General features: G+C 38.8%; 1 protein-coding gene across 1 annotated transcript in view; it reads left to right on the forward strand.

The window, feature by feature from the left end:
• The window catches only part of DOCK4 (dedicator of cytokinesis 4), a 391,670-nt gene that overhangs the window by 320,986 nt on the left and 55,459 nt on the right, over positions 1 to 15,225 (forward strand). The window contains exons 31-34 of the mRNA XM_024200912.2: positions 1,377 to 1,525; positions 3,110 to 3,195; positions 11,923 to 12,018; positions 13,079 to 13,139. Coding sequence (XP_024056680.1) covers positions 1,377 to 1,525; positions 3,110 to 3,195; positions 11,923 to 12,018; positions 13,079 to 13,139 — 392 coding nt within the window. The remainder of the gene's footprint in view (positions 1 to 1,376; positions 1,526 to 3,109; positions 3,196 to 11,922; positions 12,019 to 13,078; positions 13,140 to 15,225) is intronic.

Here is a 15,225-nt window from a genome sequence, read left to right on the forward strand (position 1 = left end):
TGGATTTAGTTATTTAAAAGTGTACAAAGTTCATTTATGCACCTTACAGTTAATATAAAAGGAACAATAATTCATGTTAATTTCCTAATCCAATTAATTAACAAACCTTATGCAACCAAAGAATGATTTAATAAATACTTCTGTAAGTTTGTTGTAGAGTTTTAATCATTAGAGGTTTGATTTCCCATCTGTGTAACTCTAGCTAAAGTCAATGGAGTTACGCTGATGTAAATTGGAGAAACACAATGGTGAACCAGGTGCTGGCGGTGTATAAGGTGATTACTTCAGTTGTACATAGACATTTGATAAAGCATCATATTCTAAAGGGGTTTTGCTCTTGAATTTGATAGTTAACTATGGAATAGATATTCAAAAATAGCGAGGTGACCTAGGAGCAAAAGTCCCATTGAAATGAATGAAAATATATAACAAGCAATTTTCAACTTACATTGGAACTAATGCTCCTAAATGACATAGGTGCTTTTGAAAATCTCTCTCTCTACAAAATTTGTCTTTTCTTTCACCACAATTGTTCTTTGCTGTTTCCCCCTTCTCAACCTCTTTGCATGTCTGGCAATTGTAATAGACCAGAACTCTCAAAAAGATCCAAAAGATCTTTCTGCAAGTGACAGAAGCTAAATAATTCAAAGCTATGGGTAAATCTCCTAATTTAACTTCACCTCCTTGTGCAACATATACTATGGGGTATGTAAATTTACCTACTATCTGGAGACCCTCTACAACATCTAAGTAGAACATAGTGAGTTAATGGCAGAGGCATCAGCTTTTTTTCTAAAGAGAAACATTTTGAGAAAAACAGTCCAAGAATCCATTTTTTGCAAGCAAAATTTATACTCCCATTTCTGTGCCCCCAAAATGAAGGGTGGCTGCAAATCTGAGTACTTGTGCCTCCATCTAATGTGAATATGCTTTCAAGTAATAAACCATATTTGGAGACACAAAAATGTAGGAGCAATTTGTACCTGCAAAAGGGAAAACCTTTTTGCAAAAGATGCCCTAAACATTCTGGTTCTTAAAGTAGTCTTAAATAAAGCAATGCCCATTGAACTTCTCCCTCTTCCCCTGCCAAAAAAACAGCATCAGGAGTAAACAACCCAACATCATTCATGAACTTCATTTTAAAATGTCATGCATCAGGCTGATCCTCTATTTGGCTCTTTTCTGTGGCTTTTCCTCTTCCTTTACCTGGTGGTTGTTTGAGAAATAGCCCATGCCAGGCATGCTATCAGCCAACCAAACTGTAAACATTTAGAATGCCATTTCATAATTCTTCATACAGTATTGTTTAATTTGGATCATTTGGTAACTCACCCAAGAGTGAACCCAATTCACATTCAGCTTCCTTTTAATTTTAGGGGAACATAAACTTCACTTCATCCCAGCTCTCATTGGCCCCTTCTTAGAAGTGACACTGATACCTCAGCCTGACCTGCGGAATGTAATGATTCCCATTTTCCATGACATGATGGATTGGGAACAAAGGCGCAGTGGCAACTTCAAACAGGTAACGTGTGTAAAGCTGTTTAGCAGGGAAGATTGACATTAAGATTTTTCTCAGGCAGCCTTGGCACTGAACTATTAACTTGTTAGCAGAATCTGTGATGGAGCAGATGGAGAAATGAGAACCTTCATTTGAGGGAAGATGGTAGAATTCTAGGCTAATGGCTCTTGAAGACCCTTTGGCCCTCTAAGCGCTCCATGTGTTTGTTCAATATTTTGGTGTGGCTAATTTAAGATGGGGATGGGGTATTCTAGCCCCATTGAAGTCAATGGCAAAACTTCCTGTTGGGGTTGTTTTATTTTTCTACTTTAGTAATATAAATTGGGGGGGAAAAGATAATGAAGAAGAAACTCAAGAACGATACAGTGATGGCTTACTGACATAATGTCTGATATCTGCTTGCCCAGCCATCAAAAGACTGATTTTTATGAGAAACCAAGTTCTGCAAGTATCCAACTATTCTTGCCTCCCAAGTACTAGCTTAGGCATCAAGTAAGGAGCTGCTAAGTATACCATCTGCTCTTTCAGCTCCCACTCAGTTCTTTCAGGCTGCCTCAAACGTCTTCACTGTGCTCTGCTTCCTGCTGTTTCAAATGAAGCAAAGCAGAAGTATTTGAATTAGTTTCAGGCAATAATAAGGATTGGAGTGGGAGCTGTAGGAGCAGTTGGAGTACTTGGAAACACAAAACAAACTATGCGAATGGAGAAGCATGTGATGTAAGTGGTTTTTTTCCGTCACATTTTTTAAACACGTTAAAATAATTGTAAAAATGTTGATGACTAACTGAAAAACAGATTCTGCATAAGCAAAGCACTGACTTTCTGATTCTCTCTGTATTGATCATTGGCTTAAAGGTACACCGTAATTATGAGTCATGATTTAATAGAGCACTTCAATAATAGACTAGTTTCTCCTCTAGTTTTTCAGTCACTAAGTATCTCTATTGCCAGAGGGGAGGTTATTCTCTTTTGATGTATTAATAAACAAAGCAACCTTGTCTACATTTTCTCAATAATCAATACAGGTACAAATATTTTATGCAATGATTCTAAGCTATAAAACCTTTATTCTCCAACTCTTCTTGACAGATGACTCGGAATTTCAGTGCATCTGCAATATATACATTACATTGGAGTCAGGGTAGGTTTTCAATAGCAGCAGGAGTAACTATGAGCCCAAACTGTTAATCCCCGGATTTAAAGAGTGGGATGTGGGAATCAGAGAGAGTTGGTTTTATATTAAGGTCCAAATAATGACTTGCTCTTGCAGCCCTGCAGTAAGAATTCAGGCAGTCTCGTTGGGCTGCATGCTTTTTTGTTTGACTCTATAAATAGATAGCTGCCTTAGCAGCAGCAAGTGCTACTCAGCCTGTAGTTTTAGAGTCACATTGCTTCATTTAAATTAGTCCAAAAAAATCCTCAGGGATAACAGAAGATGAAGTAATCTATCCTGAAATTTACATTTCTTAACGATAATACTAGGGAATCCATTTAACAAAACCTCTTACAGAAAAAATCCTTTTTTTTTTCCAATTTGCTCAAACCTAATTTAAGTACAAAGAAGCCTTTTATATGCATATGTTCCAGGTGGAGGCAAAACTGATTGACAAATTGGATAGCTTGATGTCCGAAGGCAAAGGTGACGAAACGTACCGAGAGCTCTTCAACAGCATGTGAGTAATAAATTGGTTTTTAATTCATTCATTTGTTCAGTTTGATGGATTAGCTGCTAAATATCATTGTGGACAAAAACTGCAGAAAGAGCTGTGATCTCGGAATGCTTTGTCTTTTCTGAAACCTGTGAAATAAAGGCTAGTTGCCTAAATAAAGTAATGTATCTTATTGTATCTTTGATGACTAGTTGTGCCTATGTTATACCATAAACTGTTCTCTATTATCACTCATACTAATTTTAAAATCAGAAAAGCCAAAGATGCTTAGTAGGTGGGTGGGATGCAGTTAGAACATGAATTTTGTACATCGCATTTGTCAAACATGAGCTTAATAAATAGCTGTTTGTTAAATCATTCTCATAACTGATCAAAATTTGCTATTATCCAAATAATGTTTCACTTGTTGATTTCCTGATGGATTACAGAATGACTGATTAGAATTATTATATGAGATTAATCTTTTTACAAATGATTTTTAGATATTGCATATGTTTTAATAATTGGCATGTCATTGGTTCATAACATTAAAATCTAATGGTGAAAGAGGACAAATGCTTCCTTGATAATGAAACTCCTAGGACTGCCCATGTGTTATCCCTGCTGACTGAAATTGGTGACCATCACGGACACAAAAACATGAACTGATTTTTTTCCCCCCATTTCAACTCCAACTATGTGGGAGACCTATTTGTAGTCACTTTAGAACAAGATATATTATTCCTCCACTGGTTTCCATTTTATATGTGTATTTCCCAGTGCTATTACACATACAGTATTTTTTCTTTATTAGGTTTCATCCTTTTTAAGTGGAAGGGAAAAGTGATATTTTAGCTTTATTGCTCTAAAATTAAAAACAATTGCATTTATGTCTTTTTGTTGGTACAAATGCCAAGCAAATAATACTCTATAATTCCATTGTGGGGGGAAAAACCTATAATACCAAAAGAAATGCTTTTGCCCACAACATACAGAGAAGGAAAGAGAAGTTTATCAGGTGAAATTACAGCTGAAGAGTATAGTAAAAGATAATTTGTGTAGTAATCATTCTTTAAACATTAAGATAGATCAAGTAAAAATAATAAAAGCTAAGAAAATTTTCAGAGATTTTAATAACAATGTAATGTGATTTTAGGACAACAGCATTAAAGGAGAAGTTCTTTTATGAAGTTATAAAGCCTGCATTTACTCCAGTGCACAAGCGTGTCATTCACTGATTGAAATGACTTCTAGTGATCTCAGAAAATATATTGGTATCTGAAATATAATTCTTGAAAAAGCTGAGTGCTGATTTTGAGATAGATTTTAAAAAGGTAGTGGAAGAATGGGTAAAGCATTTTCTAAACCCAGTTATTTAAGAATAATTATGTGTAATTTTAAGAAGTCTCATAGTACTTTTCCTGACTGGAGGGGCATAGGTGCATATGGATCTAAAATGGAGGACACTACTGTAACACGTGATTTGAGAAAAGGAATCCTGAAAATGTTAAAAGCTTTGTAGTCATTATTTCAAGGGATCAGATTCTTAGTGTCAAGGAGTCTGAGATTTTCTTCCATCATCAGTTTAAGCAGCTATTATTGGAGGGTTTTGACACATGCCTCCTTGATTTAAAAATAGTGCGCATATGACTAGACTGAGGTGATAATAAAATGATGTGCACATTAGTTCAAGGAAGTGGAAAGCACCAGCACAGTTTTCAAGCAGTCATAGTTTTGTTTTGGGAAATGGAACTACATTCATTTTACATGATCAAACATGAGTCTTCAAATTGCCCCCTAATAATTTTTAGTAGTTGTATGACTGTATGGAGTCATGGGGACACAGATAATCCTCATGCATTGTCTGGACACAGCATATCAATTTAAATAGTATTTGAGTGTTTGTCCTGTTCTCTCTCTCTCTCTCTCTCTCTCTCTCGATAGCATGAATCAGAAAACAGTATATCTCCACGTTCCCAGGTTAACTTAATTTTTTGGAGCAATCCATAAGCACTTTTCCACTGAAGACACATCATGCTTTTATAGTCAAATTATAGATGTCATTGGACATCTTTAAAATGTTGTATGTTTGGGATTTTGATGTTTCTAATGAAATATCCTATAAAATGCAAAGGAAGAAACATTGCTGCTATTTATCTTTTGGCAGGCATCATCCAGGGAGATTTAGAAGTGACCAGAGGGTAGCTGTCTCACAGTCACCAACATGTCATTACTAAGGCTCAGATTTTGTCAAGGATATTTTTAGTAAAAATCACAGACAGGTCACGGGCAATAAACAAAAATTCATGGAAGCCCGTGACCTGTCTGTGATTTTTACTAAAAATATCCCTGACGAAATGGGGAGGGAGGAGTGTCCAGCACCCACAGCGCCTGGGGACTGTGGGGTCCCCTTGCCCTCCCCCTGCCCGTCAGCGGCTGAATCGCTGCAGAGTCTCACTGCCCACCATGGCTGGGCAGCTGCAGGGAGCCCCCCAACCCGTGGGAGCTCCAGGGTCCCCCCACCGCCCATAGGAGCTCCCGCTCCAGGGGACCCCCCTGCCCGCAGGAGCTGGGAGCTACAAGGTCCCCCTGCTGCATAGCAGCTAGGAGCTGCCGGGGACCCACCCAGTCTGAGGGCTGCCTGCTGATAGTTCCAGCCCCAGGGCAGAGAATGTCACGGAGGTCTCTGGAAGTCACGGATTCTGTGACTTCCGTGACATAATTGTAGGGCTTAGTCATTAATGAATGGTACTAAAGAGGGGGAGCCGTAAATGTTTCGTTGTGATTAAGGGCCAGTTGCTGTATTTGCTGCTTAATATAATCCAGACAAAAAAAGAACCCCTGATCTCCCTTTAAATTGTTAATCTGAAATTAAAAACAGTTGAGGGTTCTAACTGAATAACATGGAAATACATGTTTGTTTTACAAAAAGAGTGACAATTAGAACAAAATCTTTGTGTTGTGCGGCACAGTTGCTCAGATCAGAAGCTTACTTTTAGTTTTTAAGTAATGTATGCCTTTTACACAGGCCCTTCCTTTCCCAAAGCCTCTCATGCTAAATAATGTGTAGAAAATTACTGCAACCTTCTGAACTTACTGGGCAAGCCATTCATTTTTATATGGTATGCATTGCAAACCGCAACTGATGCGCTCCAGTGGTATTAAACTAGAGGGCCACACATCATAGAGGGCCAGCTTATTGTACATGTCAGGCACTCCTGGTATCTCCCCATTCTCCCACAAGGTCCTTGTGAGCCACCCTCCCATCCCCTTCTATTTCAGGGACTCCCTGCAGCTCCCCATCCCCTCCTTCATGCCAGGGTTCTGTGTGTCTCCCATTCCCTCCTGCCAGGGACATTGTATGCTGCCCCATTCCCTCCTTCTCCATTTCCCTCCCCCAGTGCCAAAGGCTTTGTGTGCCCCCATGTCTCCACTCATCCCATGCCAGGAACTCTGTGTTCTCCTCCTTGTCCCACTGTGTTCCCCCATTCCCTCTCCCTCCCGGACCAAGTCCCCCATTTTCTCCCCATGCCAGGGGTTCTGTGTGTCCACCCCGTTTCCCCTGCCTTTCATTTCCCTATGCCCTACCAATCTTATTTCTTTTCTTTCTGTCTTGGTCATTCAGGATGTCAACATTTTAAACTATGTTAGGCTGATGGTAGAACTGAGATGGGGTGTTGCTATACTGGAAGAAGTTAATGCCTACCATCAACCAATACTTTGATCTATAGACCATTACCAAGTGATTGAAGTTGCTGGGTCTGCTAAGCAGATGCCAGGAGTTCCATCTGTCCCCATTTCCCTCTTCCGGTTTTCTGAATCTCACCAAAATCAACAGGTTTACCTACTGATGCCTACAACAGACCCTGAAATTCTGGAATTGAGTTGTTGCAGCATTCAGAAGTTATTGCGTTAGAGAGAGACTTGTCGGATAGTAATGCCTCACATGCTCAACCAGTAAATTTAGAGGGAGAAGCCTGAGTAGTGTAAGCTTGAAGCAGGATTGACGTCTGTCACGACCAGTGGTCAGGCCTACTGGCTGGAGCCAGGAACCAGAACCAAGGGTCAGAGTCAGGAATCAGGAGTCAAGCCAAGTGTCAGAGCCATAGGCAGGAGCAAGCAGGAAAGTGGGGCTAAAGTGGATTGGAGCAGGTATGTTACAATTGAAAAAAGTACAGAGAAGGGCAACAAAAATAATTAGGGGTGTGGAACAGCTGGCATGTGAGGAGAGATTAAAAAGACTAGGACATTTCAGCTTGAAAAAGAGATGACTAAGGGGAGATATGATAGGGGTCTATAAAGTCATGAATAGCGTGGAGAAAGTGAATAGGGAAGTGTTATTTACCCCTTCATATAACACAAGAACCAGGTGTCACCCAATGAAATTAATAGGCAGCAGGTTTAAAACAAACATAAGGAAGTATTTCTTCACACAATGCACAGTCAACCTGTGGAACTCGTTGCCAGGGGACGTTGTGAAGGCCAAGTATAACTTGGTTCAAAAAAGAATTAGATAAGCTCATGGATGATAGGTCCATCAATGGCTATTAGCCAAGATGGTAAGGAACATAACTCCATGCTCTGTGTCCCAAAGCCTCTGATTGCCAGAAACTGGGACTGGATGACAGGGGATGGGAATCACTCAATAATTGCCCTATTCTGTTCATTCCCTCTGAAGCACCTGGCACTGCCCATTGTCAGAGGACAGGATACTGGGCTAGGTAGCCATTGGTCTGACCCAGTATGGCTGTTCTTATATTCAGGACAGGAGCAAGATTAGAACCAAGGCAGGCACAGAAGTGATAGTGGCTGTGGGCATACACATTGAGCAGCCAGCAACCCTGCTGCTGCTACTGCTGAGCTTAAACGGCCTGCTGCTGGCTCCCCTCAGCTAATCAGGTGGGCCAGTCAATTAGTCCATCCTACCACAACCCACCTGAACTCATTAATCTGCCTGGAAGCAGGGCTGGCTAATCCTCAAATTCAGCTGAAGGAGCTCACTCCTGGCAACTAACCTTCAGTGCCCAAATCAGGTGGGGAAATATCAATTCTTTCATCAATAAGACCTTAATATGGCAAAGTGGTTGTGTACAAGTCTAGCTAATACCAGGATTAAGAACTGTGTGCATTCTTCCACACTGTGTGCATAAAGTCCTGTGTCTAACAAGAACTGAATGATGAAAGCAGGCATTCTCCAGGTCAGACAAAAATGGGGAGGGGCTGGAAAGCAGTGATAAAAAGATCACAGAGAAGAGGTATTAAAATAGTGTGCACAGAGTTTCTGATACAACATGCAGGAGAGAACAGAAGCTTAACTGAAACGCCAGTCATCTCTCTCAAATTCTATCTTGATCTTGCCGTTATAAGCCTGGGGATGTGTTTGAGTGGCTCTTTTGTTATGAATGTTTTCTCTGTGCATTATCTGTGAAAGATGAATGATGCAAAAGAGGAGTCAGTAAGCTGTCAAATTGAAGAAAGCAATTTGTTTGTTTGAATAAAGACATTTAATATATTCATACATTCTCAAGTAGAAGCTGTAGTGTGTGTGTGTGTGTGTGTGTGTATATACAGCTTTTTATATATATATATATATATATATATATATGAGAACTTATGTAAGTCAGATATACAATAGACTCATCCTTTCTTAGAAAAGTTAGACTTCTGCAGTTTTTAAAAGCATACTAAATATTCTTGTTTTTAAATTTAGTTTGAAATAATCTCATTTAAAGTAAGGTTGAAAAGCAATGTGAAGAGACAAATGTGGTCAGTATTGTCTTCTAGCTATACAATAGTCTTGATTCTCCTCTTGCTTCTTACATACAAAAATTGGTGTTAAAAGAATGTTATGGTGCAAAGATAAGTATTCCAAAGTTAGGAAATGCCAGAATTAAGTTTGCCCATGCATTCATTCTGAAAAGCAGTGTGGCTAGTGAAAGAGACATGGATTTGCCATATTATAATTCTAAGGTTCCCTTCTTTGAAATTGGGAGAATGATACCTGTCTGCCTCCTAAGATAGAGGTGTGAGGCCTTGCTCAATGATATGGGGTGTGAAGTGCACAGAAGTAGCACCAAACAGTGGTAGGTCTCCTCCTAACTCCCAGCCCTGTATACCCTCCCCTATGTCAAAGTATAGGGAGCACTGTGTTATAGAGGAGTTTGAATGAGGCCTGAGACCATGCTCAGTGAAGCTGGTATACAAGAGTTCTGTGGGGCTGAGCATGCTCAGTGTAGTTGAAGGTGAGTGGAGCTGGCCGCCTTCCCACTGCAGATAGAAATGTTCTGAGATTTTGCCTATTGAGCATGTGCAAATAGCAGTTTTTTGAGGCTCCTAACTCAACCAAATATTCATGGATTTTCATGGGGACAGGATCCACTATCATGCCAAATTCTAAATCTGTGTACCAAAGCACAGAGGCCCTAGAGCTCTTCAAATAAATGGTTGGGAAAAATGTTTTAGCATTGACAAAACCTCCTATTTTACCCAAACCCTGGTCTCTGAAGTGGCTGAACAATTTTTGCTGAAAGTTTAAAAAATCTTAGCTTTAGGCAGAGAGGAAATGTGGAAAATTTGATTCCAAATGGTTAAAACTTGGCAGCATTATAAGCAACCAAAACCAGGGGTTTATAAAAGAAAGTATTAGGGCACCTTCATTATAAGTTTCAGAGTAGCAGCCGTGTTAGTCTGTATCCGCAAAAAGAACAGGAGTACTTGTGGCACCTTAGAGACTAACACATTTATTAGAGCATAAGCTTTCATGGGCTACAGCCCACTTCTTCGGATGCATATAGAATGGAACATATATTGAGGAGATATATATACACACATACAGAGATTTGTGTCCATTAATTCTTTTGCGTAGAGACTGTCCGGTTTGGCCAATGTACATGGCAGAGGGGCATTGCTGGCACATGATGGCATATATCACGTCAGCCATACCATCAGGGGCTCGTTCACCTGCACATCTACCAATGTGATATATACCATCATGTGCCAGCAATGCCCCTCTGCCATGTACATTGGCCAGACCGGACAGTCTCTACGCAAAAGAATTAATGGACACAAATCTGACATCAGGAATCATAATACTCAAAAACCAGTGGGAGAACACTTTAACCTGTCTGGTCATTCAATGACAGACCTGCGGGTGGCTATCTTACAACAGAAAAACTTCAAAAACAGACTCCAACAAGAGACTGCTGAGCTGGAATTGATATGCAAACTAGATACAATCAATTTAGGATTGAATAAGGTCTGGGAATGGCTGAGCCATTACAAACATTGAATCTATCTCCCCTTGTAAGTATTCTCACACTTCTTATCAAACTGTCTGTACTGGGCTATCTTGATTATCACTTCAAAAGTTTTTTTTCACTTACTTAATTGGCCTCTCAGAGTTGGTAAGACAACTCCCACCTGTTCATGCTCTCTATATGTGTGTATATATATCTCCTCAATATATGTTCCATTCTATATGCATCCGAAGAAGTGGGCTGTAGCCCACGAAAGCTTATGCTCTAATAAATTTGTTAGTCTCCAAGGTGCCACAAGTACTCCTGTTCATTATAAGTGTCACTGTCAGTTCCCATACAATATTACTTTTACCCCAGGAAATCTGTTCACTTCAGTGTGTAATCCTAATTTACCCTAGTATAAGGGAGAGGAGAATTAGGCACAGTACATTTACCACTCAAAATCCTTTGGTTATTTAATATTTAAAGGAATGAAACTATCAGTGTATAAATGGTATGTACTGAGTGGGCAAATGTTAAGTTAAAGGAGAATTTTTTTAAAAACCACCTCTCAGTAAAAAGCTTTTCCTGTAGCAATTACGCTACAGTTAAACTGTGTGGGTGCAGAACTATTGTAGAATGAGTGAGGAAAAATCTGTGTTAACAAGTTGGAAGTCCCATTGAAAGGGAATTTTGAAATGCTCGATGTTCTTTTCTAGGTAATAGTCTTCAGTAGAATGGAGCAAAATTTTTCAGTCAAATAGTACATTTGCCAGAAAATGCAGTTTTGGGGAGACTGAAACTGTGAATTCAGGTTGAATTCGGTGAATAGTTTTGGCTGAATAAAAAAATAAAAGGAAAAATTTGGAAAAAGTCAAGTTTGTTTTGACATTTTCTAAATGAACAATTTCAATATTTCATTTCTAATTGACATTTAATTTAGAACATGTCATTTTGAATGGACCTAAACTAAATGTTTTTGTTTTTTAATTTAATCGAGAAAACCTAAAAAATTTCAGTTTCTATTGGAAACAAATCAATTATTTTGCATATATTTTGGTTTAGCTACTGACCTGGAAAATCAGTTATTCACTCAGCTCTAGTCTTCAGTTTCTTTCTATTTTCTGAAGTGTTAGCATGTAACCCATGCAGTTAGCATGTAATGAAATCTAAGAACACACAAAAAATGTTATAAATCTGGGAATGTATTAAGGTTTTAAAATGTTTATACATTTTATAAATCTGATTATATTTGTATGTGTTTTGGTTTTGACATGGCTAACCTAGAAATCCATTTGCTTTGTCAATGCTTCCTGGATTAGAATTCCACTCTTTGGTCCCTATCCTAGGTAAGATATTGTTTGTAAATTGTACTGATTGTGAGAAGAGTTCAAAATTAAATCTGTGAATATTGCAGACATTGCCAAGGCATTTAAGATACTGTTGAAAGTAAAGTGGTTGCCATGGTGACAGATAAAAATAAATGTTGAAATTGCTTTGGGTTTGTTCTTTCCAGCCTCCTGAAGAAAATTGAGCGGGAAACGTGGAGAGAAAGTGGTGTTTCATTAATCGCCACTGTAACTCGACTAATGGAAAGGTTACTGGACTACAGGTGAGCAATTGTCACATGATATATATTGAGAATATGGAAGTATTCAAAGTTCTGACAACAAAATTATCCTGCAGGTTTTGATAACTGGAACATGGAGACTTTCACCACTAGGTTACCGGTTCAAATATGCCTCTGGGTTGGGAGTGACCAAAAGTCATCATCTAACAGCTGTTTCACAGCCTAAGTGAAATCGTTATTAATATTATTTCAGTAGTGCCTAGAGGTACCATCCAAAATTAGGCCCACTGTGGTAGACACTACAGGTACATATAACAAGAGACCATTCCTGGCTGAAGAGCATAAATCTAAATAGCACAGACAGAGGAGGGAGAAAGGAAGTATCATTACCCTCATTTTTATAGATGGGGAACAGAGGCACAAAAGATGACTTGCCCAAGATCACCCAGGAAGTCTGTGACAGAACCAGTAATTGAACCCAGATCTCTTGAGTCCCAGTCCAGTGTCTTAACCTCCAGGGCTAATATTGTGTTTCCAGACCCTAAGGGAAAGGTCCACCCATCAAAATCTATCACAGTTGTCATTCTTATTTACAGTTTAAGAGAAAAGCTGAAGGATTTAGTTGTCATGGAGACTGAACTCTTAACTTCTAGATAAATGCCAGTGCTACATCTCTTCTGTGGATAAATAGAACTTCAATCTCCTGGATTGTCAGTCCAGCACCTTTCAAAGCACTGCATTCACTGGCAGTTTTATTTTTCCTTAGTAACTGTGTGGGGGTAATGTCCATCATTTTAATGCAAGGCTGTCACGCTTATACTGTTTTTCTTCATGTGTTGTCATTAGCGGCCCTAAGTAGTTTTATCTTAACTTTTGATCTAGAGTCGGGATATACAGCCTGTGCAAGCAAGAAAAAGGAGACATAAGGGCAAACACATCTGGATCTGCTTTCTGGCAGTGCAGAATGCCCTGAGGCTGTATTGTTTTAATTAGTTTGCTTCTACTTAATTCTGTTTTATGAAATGTGTTCCTAGTTCAGAGGGGGGAAACTGTATTGTCCCACAGTGCAGATGTTCTGACTTTTGTTACATTTTATTTTTAGGGACTGCATGAAAATAGGAGAAGTGGATGGTAAAAAGATTGGCTGCACCGTTAGCCTGTTGGTTTGTATAATAACCTTTATCTCTTTTATACTCAAGCAATTAACCTTACATAATAAAAATCTATACATTGTATGAGAAGTATATTTTTACTAACCTACTTCTCAATGCACACTGCACTCCAAACAACAGGTGTAATTAATGCCAGTGAATTCAGAAAATACATTTATACCATCAAATATGGATGATATTTAAATACATACTGTTATAGTTCACTATAATATAATTTGATGGTATGACTACAAGTTGCTGATATGATACAATAGCTAGAGCCTGATAGACTAGGATAAAGTTCAGGATATTTCAGAATGAAGTTGATACAGTTTTCTTGTGCTTTTCCCTCAGTGTTCATAGTGAGAATCCCCCTAGTATCAGCTCATAGGAGTTTAATAAATCTTACTAGAAAGTAACTTTCAAAGAAAATTCAAACCAAAGATTTGTACATTCCTGTAAATCTGATTAGTTTCTGTGGCTTTTTTAAAAATACACAACAAAACTCACCTGGATTCCTACCTCTGTCCTCTCCTTTTCCCAACAACAGGCCTCAGCTACTCTTATATATGAAAAATATCTTTTGAGGAGTTGTTCTACCAATTCCCCTCTCAATAGAACTAGAAAGTGTTCCTCTGGGCCTGCTGTTCTCACTTTTGATGGGTCTTTATCTCATTTTAGGTTTGAGATATACCCTCCCACCATCCAATATCCCAAGAATGTACTGTGCAAATTGTGAATCCGTATTAATATTATTTTCTATTAATTATTGCCTATTAGTGAGGTGCGTTTTGATCCTAGGCCAAGATTCATTGAGAGGCTTTGAACTTCTGTGAACTTCAGAAATTTTCAAGTTTTGTTATGAAACCATGCAACTGTGCTGTTTTAAGTGGTAACTGAGAATTATAGGGCACAAAGACTAATCTAATTATCAGTTATTCCTGGAGAAGTTTTTGAACGATAAAGGATTTCTTCTATATGAGCACAATACTTTCAAAATAGGAACGGTATATGTAACTTGATTATAGGACAACTTGCTTACTACCAGGTTACCCTGGTTTAAAAGGAAGTAAAAACATTTGGTTATTTGCATTCTAAAGTCAATTTTTACTACAAGAAATGACCCATAATTTGTATAAAATGAACACACACACAAATAGAGCAAAACAAACATGGAATACTCTAACAGCATCCTTGAACGGGATTTCACAAACTGTAGTGATCTCTTGTCAGGCTAAGAAATATTTTGTGATTCCCTCCACCGGGAAAACTGAAGCCTAACAATCAGTAGGCAAAACTATGCATCTCTAACATACCCCAAGAATTAACTAATTTTAGTGTGAAAGGTGAACCTTTATTATGCAGAAAGTACACAAATTTTAAAACACTATGGTGGATGATGCTCTCAGAAGATGTTCCGTGCAAAGTTAAACTGGGGAAATATGCTGATTTTAATCACTGTCAATCATCAGGAGGCAATGGTACTTCATTTTTATCGGCACCATTGAAAAGAAACCTGACTTGCAAAAGCAGGAGGGTGGAAATGGCGTGGAAATTGAGCTTTCAGGGTCCATACTGAACCTAGGTCCTACACCTCCAAAGAAATATCCAAAATCTGCTGCGTTCCTGCCTAGAGAAAGTCCACTGCAGCATCTTGTCACAGGAAAGGTGTCTCATTTTGCCTTACAGTGACACAGTCAGTGCTGCCATGTCAATTGTACCTTGGATGAAGGAATTAGTAATCCACTTATTTCCCTTCTTCTCCACTCCCAAAGTTCTCTAAAATTCTGATGGTTCTTGACCAGCTGCCCCTTTCCCTTTGTGAATAGTGAAACAAGGAAACAGCTACAAATTTCTTTTTTGTGCCCAGGAAGGCCAATTTCCAAGTTTCTGATGAGTGTTCCCACCCTAATGTTCAGTATAGTTATATTCCAACCACAGAGAAGGTTTCAGCTTGCATAAGTGCCCTGAGATGTCAGCACAATAGGCTAACATGCTACACAAGATGAATTTCTGAAGATTGCTGAGGGAAGCCTGCACTTCTGCTCTTAATCTGAAAAGTCAAATTGTCACTCAACTGCATGAGAGCCACCCCACT

This window comes from Terrapene carolina, unplaced genomic scaffold (assembly GCF_002925995.2).
Source record: "Terrapene carolina triunguis isolate 2854851 unplaced genomic scaffold, T_m_triunguis-2.0 Scaffold68, whole genome shotgun sequence".
NCBI lineage: Eukaryota > Metazoa > Chordata > Testudines > Emydidae > Terrapene > Terrapene triunguis.